Source organism: Tiliqua scincoides, chromosome 4 (genome assembly GCF_035046505.1).
Source record: "Tiliqua scincoides isolate rTilSci1 chromosome 4, rTilSci1.hap2, whole genome shotgun sequence".
Classification (NCBI taxonomy): Eukaryota; Metazoa; Chordata; class Lepidosauria; order Squamata; family Scincidae; genus Tiliqua; species Tiliqua scincoides.
The window spans coordinates 132,212,301-132,232,462 of NC_089824.1; the positions used below are offsets into that span (position 1 = coordinate 132,212,301).

Here is a 20,162-nt window from a genome sequence, read left to right on the forward strand (position 1 = left end):
CAAGCAGTCTGAAAGTATGAGCAAGCTGAAGAAGCTAAAATACAATGTTTGACCAGCTTGTTTTTGGCTTCTTTTAAAAGAAGTTTCTGTTGCTACAGCACTGAGTTCATTTTTAATAGAGTCCTAGAATGGAAGACTGAATTCAACTGTTACACAAAGCAGCAATTATTCTTCACAAGCAGGGAACTTTAGGGCTTGGATCTGTGCCACAGGGCTTTTCTCATGAAGCCAACAGGTCAGTTTTTCCAAGACCCTTGACATTCATTCGGTGTTGTGAAGTTCAGACGGATGTTTTTTTCAATACTTTCCTCGCCTACTGTGCTGTTTTGAAATATGTAAACAATCCCATTCCTTACTTATCTGTGAGAAATATGTCTTTGGTTCCCAGGCGTATAAGCTGAAGGAGCTACGTTTGTTATAAAAGGGGGTGATACCACAGTCATACTGGTGCCAGTGTGAAGGCTGTGTGTAAATTCGGGTCCACATCCTGGGCATTCTGATTCGTGCATTAATTGTGATCATCTTGATTCCCTTTTTCTACAGACTTGGATTGAGCATGTAAACTAGGGAGATGGATAAGTACATAATGAAACATGCTTAGTTATCAATAAAATTCAAGCTTGCAACTTTTTTTAAAATCTCAGTTCCGCTTCTCAGAAGCTTTTTTTCCTCCTGAATGTTTAACTCTGTTTGGTAAAATAAATGAAATGTTTAAGCTCTTTGTGTGCAATCCAGAAAAAATTAACATAGGCTGCAATCCTAGCCACACTTTCCTGGGAGTAAACCCCATTGACTACAATGGGGCTTCCTTCTGAGTAGACATGCATGCATAGAATTGGGCTCATACTTAAGATTCATTTTAATCACAGAGATTTAAGTACACAGTTATGTGCTGAAGAGGCCCATGAATTTCAATGGGAGGTATGTTTAATATCTGGAATGGAATAGCTATCTTTGTAGATCAGGAGACTTTTTTTTTTTTTTGCATCAGTGTAACTTTAAAATATGTGTACATTTGTCAGAAGAAACAATGTCAATCTGCAGCTATCTCACTTTCAGATTTTTGGGGTCTTGACTGGAGATTTGTTTGTCTACATTTCCACTTTAGATCTGAGGCACTCTTTTTAAAAAATCTATATCAGGTAACATCTGTTGCCTTCCAGATCATAGAATCAACAGTATGAAAATTGTGAAAATTGGCACCAGTTGGAGTCTTGCATTTAGTGCCATCTGTAATTCTCATATTATCTGCATGTGATTATCAAAAGAAATGTCCTGCTGTTTGCCCTAAACACACTGTACCTTCAAAGCTCCCTACTGATGTCAGTGGTGAAATTTTCATTTCAGCTGTGACTGCTCTACCACCCTGGAATAAACTGTTAGGCTGCAATCCTAACCTCACTTTCCTGGGAGTAAGACTCATTGAACACATTAGGACTTACTTTTAAGTAGTCATGGTTAGGATTGTGCCCTTAGTTCCCTAGGTGTAAAACAAAAGAAAAATTGTATATGAACTTCATATAAATAAATGCAATAAATGAATAAAATGGATTTTATTAATCCATCTGGGTTTGAATGGTTTAATGATGGAAACTGCTTGTGGAAACACAGGTTGAGCCTATTTACTCATGGATTTTATATCTGCAAATAGCTCAATGTGGGTCCCCTGGACCTGCGTTGAGACAGACTTGGCTCAGCCTGAACCTTCCGAAGACAACCGGAGCTGTGCTCTGGTCGCCTCCAAAGGGCTCTCTGAAGCCCACAGAGGCTGTGCATGTCTGCCCATGGCCTCTGCGGGCTTTAGAATGTCCATTACAGTCAAAAAAAGCGGATTCCAATTTCCCCAGGGAAACCGGAAGTGGCATTTTAATGCCTTTTAAGGCATTCTGAGACCTGGGGAGGGCTTCCCTGTGCCTCAAAATGCCTTAAAAGGCATTAAATTATCACTTCTGGTTTCCCTTGGGAAATCAGAAGTTGTGTTTTTTGCCCATATGGGCTATTCTGAAGCCCACATTGGCCACAGGCAGATGTGTATGGTCTCCACAGGCTTCAGAAAATGACTGGATCATTTAATGGTGCTGAAACTGCAGATTTGGATATCCGTGGTTTTTCTGTATCCACTGGGGGTCCAAGACAGATCCCTTGTCACTACTGAGGCACCATTTGTACAGCTTTGATGCTACTAGGTTAAATATTTCCCAGAAAAGGGGAGATAATATTAACTAAACAGTGCCCTACTAAAATGTCTGAGTCCTGCATTACTTTTGCTAATTTTACTGTCCAGTGAAGTTTCATATTGAAACTCATGTACAAGTCCAGCCTCATTATACACAGATTTTTTATACACAGATTTGACCCAGCATGAATGGCAACTGCAAGTGAGAAGGAATGTGCTGATCCCCGGAGAAGGGGAAAAATGCACCCCTTTAAAATCAGTTTAAAAAACTGAACAGTCCTTTAACAATAGCCTCCTTAATGAGAGGGGGGGGCTGCTGGCTGACAATCCATCAATCCTTCTCTCTCCAGGCGACCCCTCCCTTTCCCCTGGGCCTGTGAAAGAAAGGCGATCACTTTGCATTGGTGAAGGGAGGGACTGAGTGAATCGAAGGACTGATTGATGGATTGTCTTCTTAATGACTCTTATCTTACATCACAAAGGTCAGCAAGGCTGTTTTAAATCACTGGAGCAAAGAAACTTTGCTTTTTAAATGGATTTGCTATAGTACGTTTTTTGCCATCCACCTGAGTGTTTTGAACGGAACCCACGCAAATAATGAGGCTCAACCTATACTGCTACTTTGATAGCAAAAATGTACTTTTACTGTGTTTTATTTAAAAAATAGTTTATGGTACAGTCTTATTGACATTTTGCAAGTGGAAGCTCCTTGATACTTAAGAGACAGCAGATTTGTTATAGACCACAACTAGGTATTGCTATTTCTACCCAATGTTGCATATGTGCTACAGGGACCAAATGTGTACACCTGTACCCTGGGCAGAAATGGGTTAAAGAACACCCATCTTAATGTTAAACTCTCTTTGAATCCTGTGACATGAACAAAATTTGTAGTATGAACTTTTATAACCTTCAGCTGATTTCATCAAATGCATTTTGATAATATTTTGTTCATTTTAAATCTGTGGTTTATTATAGTAGATTTAGACCTATTTCTACCCTAAAGCCTCTCTCTTTTGCTGTGAAAATAAATAATCACAGTTGTGTACATTTGTTTAATTTTTTTCATAGATTCTAAAACCCTCTTAGCTATCGGAAAACAGTAGCTATCTGGGACATAAATCTTGGGCAATCTGCCTGATACATTTCAGGAGATGCTGACAACCATTTCAGTCACCCACCCCACAACCTGCAACCAGAAAGGAGTCTAATCCCCAAATAAACATTGGGAAACTACACATTCTTTTGCAGAGTAGCTTTTGGATGCTGCTAATCTTATTAAACATTCCATTGTGAAATCGGTTTATTGAACAAAATAGTTCACGAACAGTGTAACTCATCTTTTGTTTTTCTAAGAAAAACACAACTGTTTTCGGACTGCTGCAAAAGGGTAAATCATACTGTTTTTGCCTTTCATTAACATATCTAGTTTCTAACTCAGTTGCTGAGGAATGCACTTTAAATAAAACTGGAAGAAGTTTCAGTTTTATCTTTGGTCCTCACAGAAAATTCAGTTAGAAATTTCAGTTACAGCCCAATCCTATGGCTGTTGAGTGCCAGTGCTGTAGCTGCAGCACTGGTGCTGGGTGACTTGGTCTCGAAAGACTGGTATAAGCCTACAGCACCTGGTATTCCAAGGTGGTCTCCCATCCAAGTACTAACCAGGCTTGACCATGCTTAGCTTCCAAGATCAGGCATGTGCAGGGTAACAGTCGCTGCCTTGGGTTACTTAAAAGTGCTGTAAAACACTTTTTTGACATCCTGGAAGTAACTGGTGCCAGCGGGAAGGCCTGCCACGTGGCAAAGGAGGTGGGGAGGGGGCACTTCAGGCCCAGGAGAGGGCAGGGATGATGTTAACAAGCCTCTACCACATTCTAATCCCACATTCACATGGGCCTGAGAGCTGTACACTGGGCTATTTGGTTTTGTGTCAGCAATTTAGCTGTTGCAGTTCCAAGTAGCCCCATTCTGCAGGAACAAATGTTTCCTTTCCATGAGCATGAGGAGACCTGCCTGCCTGCACAAATCTAGCACAGGTTTCAGCATGGGCTGAGCAGCCCTACTACGCCAACGTTGGATACGATTAAGCTGTTAGGGCACAATCCTAACGCCTTATATCAGTGTTTTCCAGCACTGGCATAGCGGTGCCAATGGGACATGTGCTGCATCCTGCAGTTGGGTGTCACTCACGGAGGCCTCCTCAAAGTAAGGGAATGTTTGTTCCCTTACCGCAGAGCTGCATTGCCCTTTTGTCAGTGCTGGAAAACACTGACATAAGGGGTTAGGATTGTGCCCTTAGTTATATAAGTGTGGAAAATTAGATTCAAAGATGTGCAAGATATGCATTTTTAATAGAAACATAATATAGACAGAATAAATCTAAAGCTACTTTGGCCAAGTTAAAGTTTAGATTAAGATTCCTACCTTATACTTTTAACCCTTCCTCCCTTTTTTTTTTTTTAACCAACTTGTATTTCATTTCAGAATGCATATGCAGCAACGGTGATAAATGGGACAAATTTTTGCACTTCAGCAAAAGATGCTGTCCTCATTTTATCACGGAATCCAGCTAATACCATTGCAGTTGGCTGTGTTGGTGACTTTATCATCTTTTTAGGAAAGGTAAAATCCTATCACTTACTTATCGTCATTGTCAGCTGAAAATCCAATGGTGTCAATATATTGTATTATTATAATGAGATAAAAGGCTAGGCCAAATTCTTCTTTCATGGCAATTAGTATTCTTATTCCATAACATCACAAGTCAAAAGATTATATTTTTTTCAAAGAAAAGGGTTTTCTTTGAAAGTGGAAGTCGGGAAGGAATTGCACTGCACGAGAAGGAAGAGAAGCGAACACACTGACCCTAATGCTTGTTCATGTAATATCAGACAGTTATTTGGCATCATGTCTGAACAGACAGTGATAACATTTTCCTCAAACAATTCATTGCCAAATTTTAAGCAGTGTACAGGTAGGAATAACAAGGGAATAAGAAAAGGCAAGAGTAGTAATTGCTTTGCTCTATCAACATGTGATGTGGACAGAAGGATAGTTCAAAGTTCTTGTCCAATTTTTTGAAAGCAATAATCTTTGAAATATTGAAATATTATTATTAAGAATAATTAACAGTTCATATTAACAGTTCATAGGTCTGAGCTACAGGGCCTGAAACTGAGTGGTCACAGAGCTTCTTGAATCTGCACCAGCAAAATAGCTGGCACAGGCTTGAGAAGCCCATTGAGCAGTCTGAGGCATTATTCAGGGTAAGGGGACAAATGTCCTCTTCCCCGAGGAGACCTCCAGCCTGCTTGGATCCAGCACAGAATCCAGGGGTAGCCATTTAGCACCACTGCTCCTGTGCTGGATAGGATTGGGCTGTTAGTCTCAGTGCCAGCTGTTCATTTCAGAATGCATCCTAGGGGTAAGTGGACAAAGACACAATAATGACTGTAGTGTTTTGTCAGATTTATAAAATATAATACCTAACAGTTATCATAATGTTGTCTCTGAATTTATTTTCATGCAGATGTTTGTGGTATGTTTCACAGTTTTCGGAGGCTTGATGACATTTAACTACCACCATGAGCTACATGTCTGGGTAGTTCCATTGCTGCTGGTTACTTTTTTTGCTTACCTAGTTGCCCACAGCTTCTTATCAGTATTTGAAACAGTTGTGGATGTCCTGTTCCTTTGTTTTGCGGTTGACATAGAAACAAATGATGGTTCTCCAGAGAAGCCGTACTTCATAGATGAAGAATTAATGGTAAGTAGTCAAAAAATGGTAACAAGAAGTCACATTTAGATAGTTATTAACCTAATACCTAACAGGATATTATTAATTTCATGTTAGATATGTTTAAGATTGCAGTATGTTTACACAGAATAAATGCTTCTGAGTTTCATAGTACTTCCTAATGACTTATTGGAATTGCTGAAGTACTTAATATGCTTTAAAGATACACCAGCATCTGTTGGCATGAGAGTATGCAAACCTTTGAGTGAGAAGCATTGAGTTATCCAAAAGTTATCACGTTATCACGTAATCAGCATTTTGCAAAACTAAAACAGCAACACAGAACAAACTACTCAAACATCACCTTATTTTCCCAGAAAACAAATCATTTAATTGGTGAAAGGGTGGAAAATATTTAGTAGGCAGTCAATAACAATGTAATATTTTTAGGTTGAAAACTGCCAAAGTATTATTATTAAGAGTATTTATTTGCCGCTTTTCAACAAAAAAAGTTCACAAAGTGGTTTACAGAGAAAATCAAATAACCAAATTAGTATATGCTAATCCATCATTGTTGTTCTTTATAGAACTTTTTCTATCAAAGCAGCAAACTCACAGAAGAAAACAATTACAGAAATAAAAAAAGCCTTCATAATAGTGAATATGGCACAGAACTCCAGCTTATGGTGAGAAACAAAGAACGATCACACCATGTCAGCATCGAATAACATGGTGTCTTTTCTTTTACATTACAAGTGTGTGCTTATACTTTGTGTCCAATATTTAATTTGTAAAATGTGGTGAGGTTGACCCTAGCATAAATTAATCCTGGTGTGTTTCCCTGCAATGGCAGAACATTATATTCTTATAGGATGAGCAGATACAAAAGAAAGATGGTGAAGACAGATTTGGTTTGTCATGCATGTGTGAGAAAGCTGCGGCAGTTGAAATTCCCCATTCTGCAAAACTATTAAAGGTCCTTCCTTCTATCTGCTCTCTCTTATTTAGGCTCTCTCTTATATATTCCTTACTCTACATGCCTGACAGGTAACTCTCAACAGCACAAGCCTATGTATGCCTACTTAGAAGTAAGTCCCATTGTATTCAGTGGAGTTTACTCCTAAGATATGTGTATAGGATTGCAGTTTTAGTTATGGGGCAGGAACAGCAGGATAGTTTTGAGGACAAAGAATTCCCAATTGCCTTGGGAAGACTGTTATGCAACGCCAAAGTGAAACACAACATGCTCTAACTTCTTCATAATGGGAGGTTATAGTGAACAAAAAAAAGGCAGTATCTCAAAATTCCATTCCAACATTTATAGTCCAGTGATATATGGGAAGCTCTTACATGAATTAAGATGCCTTGCCCTGTTCCTCAGTGTTCCCTAATTCTTCCATTTAAAGTTCTTACTTGTCTTAAACTGTATGTTAAGCTTTTGACATGTTCAAAAACTCACTACTGTCATGTGATAATCATAACATTTTAAAACTAACCAAACCTGCCTGTTTGTAACCAAATCTCTTGTGTCCTCCTCCTGAGTGCCATAGATGTAGAGCCTTACTGATAATTATGTGCAGATGCTTCACTGTTTCTGAAACCTGAAATGCCAAGGATTGAAATAGCTCATCTTTTCTCTCAAGACTTCCTTTCCTTGTATATTCTCTTTATCTATTGGTAATGTCACCATCCACCCAACTGAATAGGTTCAAAGTCTTGGTTTTATTTTGTATCTGCTGTCTCTCCCTTCCATGTTGAGTTTGTTGTCAAATCATGTCACAGGGCCTTCCTAAGGCCTCAGTACTTTTGCCTCTGCCAAAACCCTGATCCACAAGCTGTTCATATCTCACCTTGGCTACAGCAATCATTTCTTCTCTGGTTTTCTGTTCTCACCTCTGTCCAGTGTTCCGTTGCCCAAGTATGGTCAAACTACACAGAATGTTTGAAGTGCCATTAGCCTAGTAGAAGGCTTAGTTTTGGGAGGAACAGCCGCAGGATTAGGTCCTCTGGCTTGAACTCAACCTGTGTCACAGTACCAATGCATGGGAGGGAATAAATCTTTTAACACTGGAAGAAATCTCTCTTTAGCCCTGCATTTTTTCTGGAGTATATAGGAGTTAAATTTAAAAAAAAAACCCAAAACCCTTTATTGGTACCATGTTCAAGGAATAGAGGTAAAGTCCCCTACTCCTACCTTGGGTCCAGTGTGGCTCCTCCTTCTTAAAGAAAAGCAAGCCTATTTGGCGTAATGACATAAACATCCCATACAGGTTGACCCTCATTCAGCTCTCTTGGTGTTCTGACCAAGTGACACACCCTCCTTAAATCTCTGCATTGACTTCCAGACTGTTATGGAGTCCTGAACAACCTTGTCCTCCTTATGATCAAAATCCCCTTATCCCTCAGCTTGTACAGGTCAGCTCTTGTTATCCGCTGATTCAGTACCCAGATTTCATAATTTGCGGCTTCTGAACTCATGGGGGAGGGCCCACCTGGACTCTCTGAAGGCAACCAGAGTTGTGCTTCCTTGGTCCTCAGTGGCTTCTCTGGCCCTCATAATGCCTTTTAAAGTTATAAAAATGTTACTTCCAGGTTTCATGAGAAACCATAAGTTGCATTTTTGTGCCTGTAACTGACATTCGGAAGCCTGCAGAGACCACAGATGGACATGTGCAGCCTCTGTGGGTCTCCGAACAAACTCTAGAGGTGACCAGAGCTGGTCTCTGGTCACCTTCAGAGGTTTTGAGGGTTACAGAAACTGCAGATTCAGTTATCTGTGGATTTTGACATCCGTGGGGGTCCTGGGAATGGAAACCCCATGGGTACTGAGGGCTGACCTGTATATCCCAATACAACTTAGTTCTACCAACCTGCACCTCACCTCTGTTGGTCTCTGTCAGATGACTGTGCCTTTCACCTTGTTGCCTTTTATATTCCATTTATACATAGAATTACCTCCCAGAATGCCTCTACGCAACTACTTCTTTTTCTCTTCACATCCCTCATCAAAACCCACTCATTCCATAAAGCCTTTCTCACCACTTGGTAGCCTCCATATACCTTAGTTTAACTAAAGCTAAAAATATGTAGCTGAAATAATTGTATATTCACCCCACTTTTTGACTCCTGTCCAGTGACCTTCTTCTTCCTTTGTTACATCCCTTGTGTCTCCTTCTAAATTGTAGGCCTTGCAGAGCAGAGATCTGTCTTTTCATTCTTTTTACAATGCCATGTACCTGGATGGTATTTTACATATAAGACTGTAGTGTCTGCTCAAGAAAATTTGGTCATACGATCTTTAAAATGAAGTAGCTGGCATTTGGACAGAAAAAAGTCACAGGACACTTACTAAAGCAGAGTTTCTCTGAGAGGTTTTACAGTAGCAGCAATCCTTTTCCTGCCAAATAAATTTCATGCCAGAGAAGAAAATCTGCACGAAGTGGTCACGTTTCTGGATTATCGTTCACGCTGCAAGCTCTGGCAGACTCAGACTCTGCATATTTTTTGGAGAATGTTCTGCTGTATGGAAGTAATAAGCTAGTCTGCCAGTCTGGAATGTGTGGTTTTATTATGTTTATGAATAGCTGTGCTTGGTTTATTCATTATGTAGATCTCTGTGCATTTTTTGCCAAAAAAGAAAAAGTCATAACTTATGCTAATAGAATGCGCAGGAGTGTTATTTCTGTCCTGTTCTTCCACTTTTGATCCTTTTGTGTCAGTTTACAAACTCCGTATTATCATTAAGACTAATTCTGTGTGTTTTTAAATTCTTTCCTCCTGATTATAGACCAGAACTTGAGATGTCCTTAAAACTATGCACTGCAAAACAGCAAAACTCAGACAAAATAAAGTGAAGGTTACCAATGCCCTGAGAGAAATGATCTCCTGAAGTGGTTTGTACTTTTTGCACTGGAAGAGATTACTAATTCCAATATCTCTCTCTCTCTCTCTCTCTCTCTGTTGAAAATTTCTTCAGCACACATGATTTTATTAAAATAGTAATTAGGATGTTTTAGTGAAAGTGTGTTAATATGGAAGGAATCTATTGTATTGAGTATTATCCACCATAAATTTACTCAGTCCCTCATAATCAGCAGAGTACATTCCTATTCACTTAGAAAACAATCCTTTCCCTGAGAATGTAGTCGGAACTTTTGGCTTAACGATGCTAATATTTTCTGGCAAGTGAAACTTGTCTCCTAATAATCTGAAAGAACAAGTAATCCAGTACTGCACTTCATTATAAGCCTTTGACAGCAATCCTAACACGTACGAGGAGGTATGTTTTGTTGAATCTAATGGCGCCGACTTATGAGTTAACATGTATGGGTTTCGGATGCAAGTTAAATGTCCTAGCTTTTGGTCTCATCAAATGTCCATTATCTGGGCAATCTTCACGTCTTTCCTTCAGCTCTCTATAACTTTGACATATTTGCTACAACATCAACAAAAAAAAAGTTTCTGTATTTAATAATACAAGTTATCACATGCCTTCAAGAAAAACATTTATTTATAAAAAATACAACAGGATCAGTTTATGATGAGAAATGTGGCAATAAATACAATTCAAAGAAAAGGCAATTCTATATGGGTACATTATGGCACAGGAAATAAATGCACCATCAAAACATGGGGACTTCTGTGGGCTCAGACCTTTATCAAAGCTACCTTTTTAAGAAAGACAGCCCTTTCTATAATTTTGGTCAATTTAGATATTGGAATGGAACACACACATAATCACAAAAATGCACATTTATTATGTCTACTGTGACTTCAGAGGTTAGCAAGCAAGTACTGGAGAAACAAAACGAAATCCAATAAGTAATAAGCCACAACCTCAGTCTTGGTGGCATGGTCCACAATTAACATTATGCAAAAAGATCTTTTACAGTCTTCCATAGAATGAAACTGCAAAGGAAAAGGTTTTTAAAAAATCAAGGCTTGATATGGTATGTAAAATGCCTATTCAGAATAAGATTGTAAAAAAATGCATAGTTGTTTTTTTTTTTATTAAACGACTTGGCTGTATAAGAGAACTCCCCTTTCACAGTATTCCTTTTTACTTCATATGCAGTTATTGGTTATGCTGTAAACTGCAATTGTTACAGCACTAAAGGCAACTAGAGAGGGAAAGGGCAGAGAAAGGAAAAAGGAATGTTATGTAAGGCAATATTTCCTTAGGTACATGAAGCATAATGTGTAAAGAAGACAGGTAATAATTCCACAAGGCTAGTTTCGTTCTTACTGAATAAAATAATAAACTAATACTGAGCTTTTTGAGCCAAATCTAATAATCAATGCCCTGGTCGCTGTACTGACCGTGGTAATCTCTCTGATAGTCATCTTGATAATCGCCGTGATATTCATCTGGATACTCTACCTGATAATCGCTATCACTGATTTCTGACCCATTAGTTCCTGTTCCTTGGCTTCCATTATGAATGACGGGTTCTGTTGGTGCAGCACAATACTTGGGGTCATACACTTGCCGTCCAAGCCCATAAACGCTCATCCCCTTCTGAGAAGCCACTTTGTTGGTGCCCATTTGTAGTGAAATAGTAGTGTTGTCCATGGGTTGTAATGTGAGCTTCTGGTCATAAATGTCTCGCCTGGTCCCTGGTGCAAGCATTCCCGCCTGAAAACAAAGGTCGATTTCAAAATGTAGTCTGAGCAATCAGGTATCTTTAATACAGATAACTCATAATAAACATTGCAAGGAGATATATATATATATATATATATATATATATATATATATATATATATATATATATATATATATAAAATTTGCTAGACATTGACAAAACCACCTACCACAAAAAGAAAAAAGTAAGAGTCAACATACAAAACTTGTGTGAGATATTCTTCTCACCTCTTTGCATATGTCCTGGCTTTACTACCAGAAAGATGCCATGAATGCATGCTGTGAATCTATCATTTTTACCAGTCTGGTACAGATTAAAAGGAATTGTACTTTCTTAAGTAATTACAAGCAGGAGAATAAATTTCCTGCAGCTCCTTCCATTATTCTGAGCAATAAAGCAGAACAGCTTTCAGGAAGAAATTAAGAGCCTAGTCCTCCTGCTCCCCCTCCCCCCACATGCAGCAGTGCCAAAATGGCTACTGCTGCATTCTGCAGCCTCTGGATAAGGGAACAATTGTTTCCTTACCCAGGGGCAAGCCTCAGCATGGGGGAGGGGAATCTGCACTAGCTAAATAGGTGGTGCAGGTCTGTGTGGACTTCCACCACGTGATTAGGTCCAGGAAGGGGGTTGGGCCACTAGCACTCCAGGAGCATATGGCTTGGTGCGCTGCTGCAGTGTCTTTTATGATGGGCACTGACTGCTTTATTGCAGTCAGAACCAGCAAAAGAAGAGTGCTGCCAGCAGCCAATAAGTATAAGATTAGACTGTAAGGTTGCAATTCTATTCATACTTTCTTGGGAGAAAACCCCATTTAACACAATGGAACATTCTGAGAAGGCACAGATAGGATTATGCTGTAAATTCTTCATAGTGCTGATGGCATTTCTCACCCTTCTAAAAACTGAGAAACTAAGCATGCATTTGAGTGTTATCTGAAATGCTGCAATGCCGCTCAATCACTCTCTGCTCAACAGTGTATTAATAGTGAAACATTATTAAATACTGGTTAGAAGAATCTGAAGTCTAACAGATTATACAGTAACTTTTGGTTACCTGACTGGCCCCTTTGTTCGTACCCATCTGCAGGCTAATTGTTGTCTGGTCAAATGGCTTATCAGTTTGCATCTTTGGATCATAGAGATGTCTCCTAGTTCCATAGGCAGTCATGCCTGCCTGGCTGGCACATTTGTTGGTTCCCATCTACAAAAATGGAAAATAGGAGCAGTTAATTCAAGAGAAAATTATAAACTAGAATAAGTATTGGTCTGCAAATTACTATCACCACATGGAGGTAGCCTGAAACAAAGGGAGATAAAGCAGGGAGCTAAAGAGATAAAGCCTGAAACAAAGGGAGATAAAGCAGGGGTATAAATTTGTAAATAAATAAATATCTAAGGAGCATGTGCTCTATATGAGGAGAATGGCTTGCCATGTGGACTTCATCTGGGGGGGTTCTATTAAAAAAGTATGGCAGTGACATGGAGATTCTCCATGCTGTGGGGAATAATCTATGTCGTACTGTAATTCAGTTTAATAAGTAGCATCTTATCATTTTGTTTCCCTGTTTGAAGTTGTTGTGAACTTTCTTTTGTACATACCTGCAAACCAATCACACTTTGTCCAGCTTTGAGCTTTCCTGCATCAAAACTCCTTGCTTGTTTTTCTGCATATTTGACACCAATATCAATTGTAGTATGAAAACCTTTAGTTTTTGCCTAGATAAGAATATAAAATAACACTTGATGTAGCTGATATACATTTTTGTCACTGGAACATCATGGCATGATCAATCAATACTTGCCTTTTGGTGATCCTTCATTTAACAACTCTGATTGTTTAGAGGCCAGGCTTGGTCTTGCATTTCACCAAGTTCAATCTAAGAATACAATCCAGAGCCAGTGCTAGGCCAGCGCAAGTACCCTGCGCGGGCCCAAGAGTGTCACAAATGTGCCATAAAGCATGTTTGTGACTACTCTCAAACTGGCTAGGCCGGCACAAGGATGTGCACTGGCCTTCCCTGTGCCAGATCTGAACCAGGAGGAAGTAAGTTTGCGCTGACCCTGGCAGGCTGGTGCAGGGGGTGGCGGGAGTGTGGATGGAGCATTTTGGAACGGAGATGGAGCATTCCATCTAAGATTCAATCAATGAAATTTCATAATTCCTATTATATTAATTCCATGTGTGAAAAGAAAGGGTAAATAATTTTGCATAATAAGTGGATATAAGAATTGTGCTTTCTATTTACTGAAATATTCTATAAAAATTGCTAATACTATTTATGTTCACGATCAGGCACATATCCAAGTCACACACTATTATGCATTAGGTGCAACACGTCAACTTACCAGACCTGCTAGTGCTACCAGTGATGTTTGAACCTGGGTCATATTTCCATTTTCAAAGAGATCATTTGCTTCAAAAATATCATGTGGTTTCATACCATAGTGTTGAATGGCCTTGATAAAATTTCCAATGTTCTCCAGCTAAAATGAAACAAAAGGAGGAAGTCATGTTCTTTGGGTGTGTTAATGTTTTGTTTTTCTTGTTTACCAACAGTGGAATTTCCAATATTACATGGAAATGCATAGAACAACATTATAGGGATGCTTTTGTTAGGGAAAAGCCACTTGAAGAGGGGCTGATTTGAACTGGGTAAGTGGGGGCAGATGGTTCAGTCTTTTCCCTGTCTACCTGCCTCTTCTTCATTCTGAATCACTCCCTCCCAACGCTGCTGTTCATTTAATTAAAAAAAAAGGTATTTGCATGTAATGTAGAATTAACTTCAAAACAGCTGTGGACAAAACTGCCTGCCTTCATACTTTAATGAAGCTTACAAATAGGGCACAAAAGAATGCATGCTGATGGTAGTAGTTACCACTGTAACACTGGTGTTTTATTGTTTTATTCAGATTTGTCAAACTGGATCAATGTAATGGAAGACAATTCTAGTTTGTAGCTTGTACAGGCCAGCAACTGTTTCAATCCACAGTTTTCAAAGCGTGAGACAAACTTCCATATCTTGTCAGTTTATGTTGGCCATCAGAGTGTGCCCATCTACGCCCTCCTAATATGCCCACGAACACCAAAGATTTCTCTGGAAATACTGAAAATCCATGAGGGAAATATGTAAAGAGAAGGGAGTGTTATTGTACTTCCATAGAGTCTATTCTTGGAAATGCTATACATCAGATCCCTTGACCTAAGACTAATTTAACTTGTGCAATATAAATTGACCAGGTGTGGTACCTCCAGTAGTCCCTTGAATTATTTTTTTTTTAAAAGAGTTCCAGCTAACACAACTACAGTAGCATAGTGGCTAAGAGACTAGGCAATGGATCAGGAAGACCCTGCTTTAGATCTTGCTTCTGCCAAGGATTCACTAGGTAGACTCAGACAAGCCACTCCCTTTATCACAATGTGGAAATACTTATATAGTGGTATTATTATATTATTATCTTCTTGTAATTCCCTAAAGACTGAAAGAGCTATTCAAAGGCTAAGCATTTTATTTCTATCACTACTGTCCATTAAATGCTATTTTACTTTATCTTGTGACTAAAGTATGTTTGTCCAGCAATGATTGTTTAAAGGCTAAATTACTGAAGGCCTTCTTGTGATAATCACTGTCGTAAAATTTTCATTCATACATTTTGTTGCTCTTTCTAAACACACAATATTTAACTTAAATTAAATTGTGGTTTTGTTTACCTGATGCCAGTTAAGTTTGGACTGATTGATCTTCTTTACTGATCCTGGATGAAGTTTGTTAATAAGCCTGCAAAATAAAAGAAAAACACTGATAGATGTAAAGGGTTAAATACCCCATTCCTCCTAGTTGCAATTCTGATCTAAATTACAGTCTTCTCCATGTAGCTGCTACTCATTAATAAGCCTATAACTAAATTTATTTATTTAAAATATGTTTACATTATCATTCTGATCAGAAACCCCTTGAGATGGTATGCAGCAATAATAAAACAATAAAAATACAACAAAACCATGCATTTAAAAATCACAAGCTGGCCCTTAAGCCCATTTGGATGTGCAAAACTGGTTGAAGGACTTGGGGGTTAAGGCTCCAATCCCAAGGATGTGCTATGCTGGCAAATCATGCATTCAGCTGACACAGCATGCTTTGTGGCTGTCACAAATGCTACTCACCCACAAAGTGTGACCTAACCACCGCCGGAAATGGCAAGCAGCTGGGTCCACACAGCAACCAGCCATGGATGCCTGCAGCTCCAGGTAAGGCTGCATACAGGGTCCGAGGGCAGTGGTTGGAGGTTGGAATGGAGTGGAGAGAGGAATGGGTTGGCAACGGTGGGGAATTGAGTGGGTTGGGGTTGGGAATAGGGTTGGTTCAGCAGCAGCAGCACCTGCCAAATCATGACACCCCCCCCCCAAGCCTGATCCACCTCTCCCGGTCAACACAGATATGTGCCAGCAGGCCTTACCCAGAGGTAGGGAACAAATGTTGTCTTATCCCGAGGAGGCCACTGGAGGTCAAAACTACCCCATGGGATTCAGCAGGCACCTTATTGGCACTGCTGCATCACCATATGGGATGTTGTGGTGGATTAGGCTGTAAGTTAGAAGGGAATTAAGTCACTTACTCGCAAAGTATGATGCCATCCTTTAGCCCCAGCTGGAAGTTTGCCCCAATGCTCATACCAGTGACCTCTTCAATCCAGTTGCGGAGATCCTCTTCTACCTGAGGATCATATTTCAGAGCAATCTGCAACACAAAACGATGAAATGGGTTCAAAGGAGCCTCCTCTTTTTTCCATTTTAATAGTTGACAAGAGCTACATTCCTATACGCATTGTCCTGCGTGTAATCCTCACTGCATCAGTTCTGCCTAAATAAGCACAGGATCATGCTGCAGGAAAGGTTAACTGGTAAAAACATTTGAAGATGGATACGTAGCAGTTGCTTACTTGCTAAAAAAAGCACAAAATTTGAAGGTTGGCTTCTTCAGACAGTTGAACATAATACGATTGATCTGACATTGCCACTTGGTTTGTTCTTCTCCACTGTCATTGCTCCTCAGACTGGTGTCACATTTTGTTGGCCCAATCCTATTCTTAACCTGTGCTGTTGAAACGTGAGTTCCACCAGCGTACAATGTCAGGAAAATGCTGTAAAGAGGAGGGACGCCCACTAAAGCAGGTAAGTCTGGCACGTGGCAGGGAGGGGTGAAACAGTGGAAGAGGGCGGTGAAATGAGTGGGGGTGGGTAGGGTGATTGGGCCAGGGAGGGAGCAGGATCAGCAGCACCAGCACACACTATGCTATTCCACTTTCTGGGCCTGACCTGCCAATATAGGTCAACACGGACTAGAGCCAGTTATGGAGCTGGTGCAGTGCGTTGACACATTGCCGCTGTTAGGCCTTACCCCACGACAATGGGACAAATAAGGTTGTCCCATTGGTTCCCTTATTTTGAGAAGACCTCCAGCAGGCAAAATTCCCCCATGGCATGCAGCATAGCGATGGTGCTGTAACATCTGCACAGGGAAATTTAGGCAGGATTGAGCTGCCCATTTATAGAAAGAGAAGTGGTGAGACTTAGGCTTCAGAGCTGAGCCTAGCACAAATTAAATCTAGTGTGATTCCCTGCAGTGGAAGAATGTTGTATTCTTACTGGATGAACCAATATGAAAAAATGGTGCCTCCCATAGGTGCATCAAAGGGAATATTGGCAGAGGTTTGGTTTGTCCTGCATGGGTGAGAAAGCGACAGCAACTCAAATTCCCTATTCATGACCTGAGTTTTGGTGAATTGCAAAACTGACAAGCTGATAGCTGACAGGGAAAAGGTATTGAGCCCTATGGAAACCAAAACAGCAGCACATGCACATTTACTCATGAGTAGGTGAACATGCCTCAGTTCACTTCAAAGAGCAGGGTGAGGGGAATGCATTGCCACCAGAATGGTCCCAATCTGATGAACACAAGCCCCAATAAACTATTAAGAAGTAGGTCCCCCCCAAACTAACAAGGCAAATGAATTGGGTCCTATGGAAAGTGAAACTGAGCCTGTGTGTTTACTCATGAGTAGGTGAAAATGCCTCAGTTGTTACTGAAGGTCAGGCAAAAGGGACTAAGGCCACCAGTATGGTGCAAATCAAGGTGGAGCTCAACAAATGGTCCAGAAGTAAAAAAGATAAAAAAACAGAGGCTTGAGCAACTATAAAGTAAAACTTTTTTTTTACTCATAAAACTAGGTGGGTCCTGATAGGGTGTAGTTTTAAAAAGTGAACATGGGTGCTAAAAAATTTGAGAACCAGTGGTATAAGCCAGTGATTCCCAAACTTTTTAGCACGAGGACTATTAAACAATGAATTATACAATATGCTCTGCAATATGCAAGAATCCAAGCTCATTACTTTTACCAGCTGGCACCCTTATAAAATAAAATAAAATCAAGATGAGGTTAATGCCTCATGTCACCACATGAGGCATTTCATGAAGAGTTGGAGATTGAACTGGAAGGCACAAAGGGTGACTCATGTTTGTATCCCAACCAGTGTGGCCAAGGAATGTCTTCAGTGCTGTCATTTCTGCAAAGTCTTTTCCCCCCTCCAAACTGTTTCGCAACTTCTATTCACATTTGCAATCTGAATGTCATGAAATGTTTTCATATTCTCACTATGGTCCAATATTCCTGGACTCGCTGCATGCTGTTAAACTTCCTCTTTTCCCCAAAACAGCTGCAGTCCAACCGAACTCTATTTTGATTTCTGGCTGGCATTTTTGAGAGCCAAGCAGGACTTTTCTCTTCAAGGGGTAATTAAGGGCCACTAAGGAGAAGTGGGTTGGTGCCTGGGGGATGTCTGTGTGTCTCCTTTCCTCTATGGCACTGGTACTCAAACTTCTCAGGAGTAATCTCCTGAGATAAGTCTTTGTGGGGGAGGGGAGAAGTAGCAATACAATCCCCAGAATCATGCTGCTGCAGGGGAAAGGAGACTATTTTTAAATTGAACATACCTGCTGCCAGGGTGGGGGGGGTGGAGCTCCATGGAGTGCTCTGCAGGGCTCCACGTAGCTTGTAGAAAAAGAAAGTAGCAGTTGCAACCCATTTCTGGTTTTGCAATTGCAACCCAGAAGTGGGTCACAATAGCTACTTTCACTTTCTACAAGCTGCAGGGAGCCTGCAGACTTCTCCACAGGGTTCCCCACACCCCTGGACCGTGGAAACAGGTATGTTGTTAAAAAAAAATAGCCCCCCTTTCCCACCAATGGCACAATCTTGAGCAGGGGCGCCCAAACCCCAGCCTGGTTCATGGCCCTCGGTGAGCCCTCAGTCTCCAATGAGACTCTGGCCTTCCAGAGACTTGCTGGAGCCCATACTAGCCTGGCGCAACTGCTCTCAGTGTGAGGATGACTGTTCAACCTTTCGTGTGAGCTATGGGATGAGGGTTCCTTCCATTGCTTGTTTTCATGCCTGTGATGCAGCAGCAGCAGTGAAGGAAAGGCTGGTCTTGATTTGTGCAAGGTCTTTTATAGGCCTTGAGCCATTGCAAGACCTACATTCATTCCTATAAGTTCCATCTCTAATATATTCATTTATGCAAATTTATGTAAAATTTAGTCAAATTTGAAATGTAAGATAGTTCTTTTTTTCCCCAGGCCCCTGACACAGTGTCAGAGAGATGATGTGGCCCTCCTGCCAAAAAGTTTGGACACCCCTGATCTTGAGGATCGCATCACTGCTTTCCCCTGTCCATGCCCCTTAAAAGGGCAGGGGTTCTCAGGCTGGTGGGTCTTGACCCACCAGTTTGAGGGCCACTGCTCTAAGGTCTTGCAAATCTGGGTGCTTCATTTGACAAATTTTGGCAAGCGCAAGTCCTTCTCCATAATAAATTAAGAGAGAATTTCAGCAGGTGCAGTTTGTCATCTCACAGATGACAAGCTCCTCCTGCTGAAATTCTCTCCTACACAATTGTTAAAGGTCCAAGATCCCTAAAGTTGAAAGTTTGCCCACCCCTGTATTAGAGGGAATATTGACATAGATTTGGTTTGTCCTGCATGGGTGAGAAAGCTGCAGCAGACAAAATTCCCTATTCGTGCCCTGATTTTTGGTGAGTCACAAAACTGGCAAACGGATAACTGGCAAGGAAAATGTACTGAGCCCTATGGAAACCAAAACAGAGCAGCACATACGTGTTTACTCATGAACAGGTGAACATGCCTCTGTCCACTTCAAAGAGCAGGATGAGGAGAATGCATCACCACCAAAATGGACTTGACTGAATGAACGTGAGCCCCAACAAACTACTGAGAAGGATGTCTCCCCCCAGGCTTACAAGCAAATGTACTGAGTACTATGGAAAGTGAAACTGAGTCACACTTGCATGTTTATTCATAGGTAGGCAAATGTGCCTCAGCTCCTATCAAAGGCAAGGTGAAGGTGAATGCAACGCCACCAGAACGGTCCTGATTTGATGAATGCGGAGCTCAAAAAATGCTCCCTCACCATAGTAAAAAACAGAGGCTTGAGAAGCTAGTAAGGTGAAACCGTTTTCTAATGTTTGTAGAGCTAAGTAGGTCCTGATAGAGTTTCATTTTAAAAAGTGGGTCCTAGTGCTAAAATGTTTAGGAACC

At 40.5% G+C, this 20,162-nt stretch overlaps 2 protein-coding genes across 9 annotated transcripts in view; one reads left to right on the forward strand and one right to left on the reverse strand.

Moving 5' to 3' along the window:
* Nucleotides 1–9,793, forward strand: part of SLC44A3 (solute carrier family 44 member 3) — a 101,324-nt gene extending 91,531 nt beyond the window's left edge. For 3 of the 7 annotated variants that reach the window (XM_066624066.1, XM_066624067.1, XM_066624064.1), the window contains exons 13-15: nt 4,661–4,798; nt 5,706–5,942; nt 6,500–9,793. In XM_066624066.1, the coding sequence (XP_066480163.1) occupies nt 4,661–4,798; nt 5,706–5,942; nt 6,500–6,640 (516 nt within the window). In that variant the 3' untranslated portion in view covers nt 6,641–9,793. The remainder of the gene's footprint in view (nt 1–4,660; nt 4,799–5,705; nt 5,943–6,499) is intronic. The other 4 variants (XM_066624065.1, XM_066624068.1, XM_066624071.1 and 1 more) reach the window with 4 other exon arrangements.
* A 611-nt stretch (nt 9,794–10,404) lies between these two features.
* CNN3 (calponin 3) overlaps nt 10,405–20,162 on the reverse strand; it is a 54,888-nt gene continuing 45,130 nt past the window's right edge. For both annotated transcript variants that reach the window (XM_066624073.1, XM_066624072.1), the window contains 6 exons: nt 16,171–16,292; nt 15,266–15,332; nt 13,903–14,040; nt 13,156–13,272; nt 12,611–12,757; nt 10,405–11,547 (listed from right to left, as the gene is read on the reverse strand). In XM_066624073.1, the coding sequence (XP_066480170.1) occupies nt 11,200–11,547; nt 12,611–12,757; nt 13,156–13,272; nt 13,903–14,040; nt 15,266–15,332; nt 16,171–16,292 (939 nt within the window). In that variant the 3' untranslated portion in view covers nt 10,405–11,199. The remainder of the gene's footprint in view (nt 11,548–12,610; nt 12,758–13,155; nt 13,273–13,902; nt 14,041–15,265; nt 15,333–16,170; nt 16,293–20,162) is intronic.